At 40.7% G+C, this 6,000-nt stretch overlaps 1 protein-coding gene across 1 annotated transcript in view; it reads right to left on the bottom strand.

The window, feature by feature from the left end:
- The window catches only part of HSD17B12 (hydroxysteroid (17-beta) dehydrogenase 12), a gene marked incomplete at its 5' end in the record, with an annotated part of 29,519 nt that extends 23,958 nt beyond the window's left edge, over positions 1-5,561 (bottom strand). Inside the window, 2 exons of the mRNA XM_010011621.1 lie at positions 4,396-4,440; positions 5,474-5,561. Of these exons, the coding sequence (XP_010009923.1) occupies positions 4,396-4,440; positions 5,474-5,561 (133 nt within the window). The remainder of the gene's footprint in view (positions 1-4,395; positions 4,441-5,473) is intronic.
- Positions 5,562-6,000: the final 439 nt, after the last annotated feature.

A 6,000-nucleotide genomic window follows, 5' to 3' on the forward strand; every position in this document is an offset into this window, starting at 1 on the left:
AAGGTGCATTTAATTTCTCCCTCCGGACCATCCAAGCAATACTGATGACCACCTTCACAGACCACTTGCTCCTCTTCCAAGTGCTGACAACTCTCCCTCTCTGTTATAACAGTTACATTATATACTTGGCTAAATCATCATCCCCTCTTTGATTATGTCTTTGACTAGAAGTGTGAAGAAACCTCTTGACTAGACCAGAATACTCACTGAGGGATCTAGCAGGGCACAAGCAACTGACTTCTCATTTCTGGCAAGGTACCTTTACAGATGTGGTATTAGGCTGCACTAGCCCATCTGAACACACTCACCAGAGAAAGAGATGTCATTTCCTCCTGTCTTTCAGGATTATTGCTCCCCAGGCTTTTCTTCTTTCTTTCTTTTCTTCTTCCCCATTCAATTTTAGACAAGCTGTGAGTTTTGGTGGTGGTTTATGGGTTTGTTTGGGGGGTTTTCCTAAACTCAGGGTTTCAGACTTCATAGGTGGACTCGTTCCCTTGTCCTGTCTGGGATTTACAACCTGCCATAATTCACCTCTCATTGCTTTTCCACTAAGAGGGCAGCTGATACTAGATCTCCCAGTTCAACACAAAGTATTTACATATTTTGAAGTCTCAAGCAAATCTTAAGCATCTCAAATACAGTGATGATAAAAATCCTCAGTCTTGTAGGCCTGTTATCGCTTTGTATTTGACAGAATAAAACATAAGTGATCAAGGTGAAGATTAGCACAGACATCAAGGCATGTACATGTATGTAATTTACTCTCCCCCCTTCCTTTCTTAATACCAATTTCCACCCAAAGCCTGGCCTGAAAGCCCCAAATTTACATTCCCCCACAAGATAATAGCTCGCAAACCAATTCGGCTCCTTGCTTAATCAACCGCCAAGCCAGCACTCCCTCAGCTATTTAGTCCTCCTCATTTTTCAAGAGAGCTCAGGTTTATGCCTCACTCCCAATGCAATGAGCATATTGTGATGCTGCAAACAGAAAGAACACACTTGCTGGTCCTTACATACCAAAGCACCTCTTGCAGCTTCCGAAAGAGAAAGAAGGGCTCATTCAAGTATGTCAAACTACTCTCTGTGCTCATTACCTACCTATTTTTTCCCCCACATATTTGGCTTTCAGGACATTAATCCAACAACCAAATCAAGTTTATTTGTTTTTCCAAGGTGAAATCAAAGGCTGTAGAATGCAAAGGTGAACGGACACAAGACGATGCAGTTGATACAGAGGAAATATAATATAAATGAAAATAATATAAATGAAAATTACACAGAGCAACCGTAATTTAGGCTCTTCAACACCTCCTGTTTAGTGAAAAACCCCAAGGCTTTTGACTTGATATTTTATTCAATGTCAGAAATGTTTAGTTTGTGTCTCAAAATGGGATGAGATTATAAAAAAAATATGATACAAACCCATGTTACCTGCCACTAACAATCATTAAAGGAAAGTTCTGCTTTCTAAATCCCTCCAGAAGCTTGAGATGAGATTCTGACAGGAATCATGAAACTTCACATACTACCCTGTCTTCTTCCTCATTTATCTGTCACCTTAACCCTTGTGTGAGGCTGTATTAAGTCTCAAGCTTTCCTGAGAAAAATACCACAAACAAGACCCAAGGCACTTCTTTTGTATGTTATATGAGGAATGGAGTGACTCCTGCACTGCACATCACCACAGAAAAGTGACATTTCCCACAGAGCTTAAGAAGAATCTACTCTGTTGGAGGGGCCGGGTGGTGTTTGGTGAGGGTTTTTTACCAGTACTGTACAAGATGTGAGATTTCCAACGTGGTTTACATAGTTTGATGTAGTTTTACATAGCTTGTCTTCAGTGGTATACAGGGTGTTTTGAAGGCAGATAGCAGTAATGACAACGCTTCATGCCAGACTGATTGATGCCCCAAAATTGCAGCACTATGAGTGCCCTAACCCAACCTCAAGGACATGATGGGGCAGGCAGCATGGAATAAGATTTGGGAAAGAGCTCTGATGGGAAACAAGTTCTCAAACATTAGGGAAAATTTCACAGTATTAGCTCCTTTACAGCTGGAAAAAAGTATTAAACAGCAGGACCAACTAGGTTGATGATTTATCCTGTGAGCTGAAGATGGGGTCTTATCTTTCAGTGCACCCCTTCTTTTACATGCATATCCCCTAGGTGAGCTGCCTAACAAAGAAGATGGGTGAGAGCGAGCCAGAAGTGAGGCAGAGGTATTTGATGTGTGCCGGAAGGGTTATGCTGTCCCACAGAAGTGTTGCTGATGGCACATGGTGCAGGTTACTTAGAAGACAGGGGATATCATTACCTGAGGAAGTCTGGTCCAAAAGGCAAGGAAGTGGGTGGCAGTGCTCCAGAACACAACAGTAGACAGGTTATGTGACACCTCTGATGAGGATCTGGAGATACTGTGAGCAGAATGGGTACTATGAGGACCAGCAAAACCTGCTCTGTCTCCTTTTCAGCAGACCTCCATCTCCTTAAGAACTTGGTGCTCTCTTCCATCCCATCATGTTTTTAATCAGGCAAGAAGGGAGAATGCTGTATTTTTTAAACACACTTATATCCCTGAATAAGAGATGGTATCAACCTAAAATACTGAAATATCCATAGGATTATGTCCAAAAAAAATCTAATTGAGGGCACATAAAGACTTCTCCTGAAACTGGTTTTTTCCTACCCTGGCTCTCTAGTTCTATAGGTTCTCCTGAAAAAATGACTTACAGATGGTACCTATCTCTAATGTGCTCCTCTCCCCAAAACAGTAAGCATCTGCCATGCCTACTGTTTAATTACACAACAGGCTCTTGCAGGGGAAAACATTTTCAAGCCTGGAAGCTTATGCTCAAACTCTGATTACACCCAGTAGCAGGAGCTGTTCATGGGCAAGAAAGAAGTTTTCAAAGAGAAAGAAAACCAGTATTAACACACAGCAAGTAGATCTTGAGCAAGGTTTTATAGGTGTGAAGACAGCCACATTAGAATGCGAAGAGGCTGACAGGAGACAAATCTTACAACGAACTGTAAATTGTTGACCACCACTGATCATAAGCATGATGACTCAAGCCACAAAACAGTGGTAGTTTATTCAGGAAACCAACATAATCTGGCTGCACCTCTGGAACGTTAAGTGTACACCAAGTTAAAGCAGACCTCTACTGTTATTCTATCTTCAGAAATACATATTCAAGTAGTTCATCTGCAACTTTCCTGTTCTAACAAGATGCTCCCAGGAAGACTGACACCCCAAATCATTTAATCACTGAATAGTGCACTCCCTCTGCTGGCACAGCACAGATGGCACACCTCAGCAGAAGCATTCTGATTACACTCATCTCTAAGTGGTCTGTGCATGACAACACTTCTTCAGATTTACAGCTGGTGTAGCTCTGTTAACATTAAAAAGAGTCTGCTAAGTGAATTCCATAAGAGAAAACATTAATAATCCCATTCAGCCCATTGCACTTCCACTGTTTGCCTATGTTTTAATAATCTTACAGAAGCATTGTTTTAAGAGGTCCTGTCCCTCCTCGCATGGAAACAAAACACAGTTTAGACTCCCCAAGAGCCCCGTCCTAGACGAATTTAGTGTTTGACCTAATCAGAACAGCTCAAGGAAGTCAAATCTTTTGAGCCAGCTCTGAAACATCCCCTGAGGCAAAAGGTTAACCCTCAGCTACTGGAAGTGCAAGTTTTGTTATACATACTGAGAGAAAGTTATGGTTTAACAGTGAATAATCACAAGGAGTTTCTTCAGCACTCGCTGATAATGCTCTAATTGACTCCCTGTGTCATGTAAGCAGCTGCTATTCCCTCTCGCCCTTTTAGGTTTGAAATACTATGACGAAAATCTGAGGTTTTGAATAGGCCTCATGTTAATAAACAAGAGGACAGCCATATGTTTTAGCCTGAAGTCAGGTTCATTTCTCATCAGCAAAAACTTCAGTTTTAATGTTAAAAAGGGAAGGTAACTTTACTTCAAAAGTTAACGCACACTTTTGTGGGCTTGGTTTTCCTTCCTGCTCATATATTTTGCAGAAGATATTTAAGTGCCTTCTCACTGCAGGGTACAAAAACCTGAGCTGTGCAGAAAGAAACACAGATACAGGGGGAGAAGAATGAATGGTTTACAAGGACAAGAACAAGTGCTGTTCTGTGTGCATACCTCGCTCTTCCAAATAGCTAATAGCTATCTTTGCAATTAATTCTATTTCACACAAGAATCAGAACAGTCTGATCTGACAGTCATAACCTCTGGGTTACTCTAAGACAAAAACTGAACCTGTGGTCCAACAGGCGAAAGTAATTGCCCCAAACAACTCGATGTTAATTGTTTACTGGTTTTGAACTAAGACATCAAGAACAAGTGTTGGTGACGGGGCACTTACCTTACAAACAGCCAGGATGTTAATGGTGGTCATTTTGTCGATTGTCTGCAAGAAAACAGAGGCTGGGTTTTATTCTAAATTAGTTGATCAGTACTTACACACTCCAGAGGTTCAAGTGCCAGGATAACTTAAGCCTTACACTTACACATCCACCTTTACTCATTGCCTTCCTGCTTAAGTACTGGGAACAGTGATGGACTTTCAAAGCAAAGTCTGGGAATTGCTCTTGATCAAGTTTTACCTCTGATTAAGGACTCATAGTAATACAACCCAGATGTATTACATTGACACTGTATTTCCCAACACTTTTTGCAACATTTATGAACTTTATTAAAGTCTGATATTTCAGACATGTTCATAAATTAAAGTCTGCATTTTGCTCTTCACCATTTCACAACAGTGTGAAGACTTTAAGTTTATTCATCAGATGAGAAAAAATAGGATTTGGGAATTTACTCTTGTTGCTAAATATCACAAAGCTTATTTGAAGGTGAATGAAAAAACAGATATACTTATCAATTCTTAAGCAGGAAACAGAAACCCATAATAGATACAGTGAGCTACAGGGATTTTGGGAACAAAACCATGCACCACTGAAATTGTTCACAATCAGACTTTTCAGTGTACCCAACTCAATTAAGGTTGTCCCTACATTACAAACCAAAACGGTCATATTTAAGTTTCATAACAGTGTTATGGAATATGCAGCTCCAATTCATAAAGTTGCTTGCTTCCCTTCAGTCACTTAAGAACAGCCCCCTCCAGCTAAGGCAGCTCATGATCAACAGCCAGATGAGACCACAGATTGGAGCGTGGAATTGAGATACTGACCCCAGAGCATCTGTCTGAAGCAGAAATGCAAAATGAAGAAGCAAGGAAGAGTACGTAAACCCACAAAAACTGAGGCTGACATTATCTGATTTGTTGCTTTGTGTAAATCTCAGCTTTTGAACCCTTAATTGTAATCAGAAAACCTTATTATGTGGGTTCCTTAACCAAACCTGAATACTTTTGCCATATCTGTTAAGCATTTAGTGCTAACGATGAAAACATTACGAACTACCACAAAAGCACTTACCTTGTCCAGGTCTGGAATATCAAGAAAATATTCAGGATAAGCATAAGAGATTCCCACATTGTTGACTGAAACAAAAGAATGAATGAGACTGATTAGATGCCACCTGATTTCTCATGCTTTGATTAGTAACAGCTTTCAAACAATACTCTTAAAGCATTGCATTAAAAACATTCTAACCCCTTTCGCCAAGTTTCCTTCAGTGTAAAAGTACACGCACACAAGTGGAATGTGAGAGTGAATACACAAGCCATTTTAAATGCCTAAGTGTTAACTCTCTGGCTGTCTAAAAGCTGGCACATCCAGCACATCGTACCCATCCTCCACCACATTCCACAGTGCAGGGGAAGAGCAATTCCTCCTTTAGAAATGTCAGCACACAAGGTGTGAGTGTGTGAGCAACATCGCTGCACCACGGAGTTCTGCAACCTGCAGAAAGGGAGTTTCAAGCCAAAGCCACGCTCTCAGCGCCCGGCAGGGCATTGAGTCAAACTGTTTAATATCTCTTTTTTTGATAAATAAATAAATAC

This window comes from Nestor notabilis, unplaced genomic scaffold, assembly GCF_000696875.1.
Source record: "Nestor notabilis isolate BGI_N333 unplaced genomic scaffold, ASM69687v1 scaffold13583, whole genome shotgun sequence".
NCBI lineage: Eukaryota > Metazoa > Chordata > Aves > Psittaciformes > Psittacidae > Nestor > Nestor notabilis.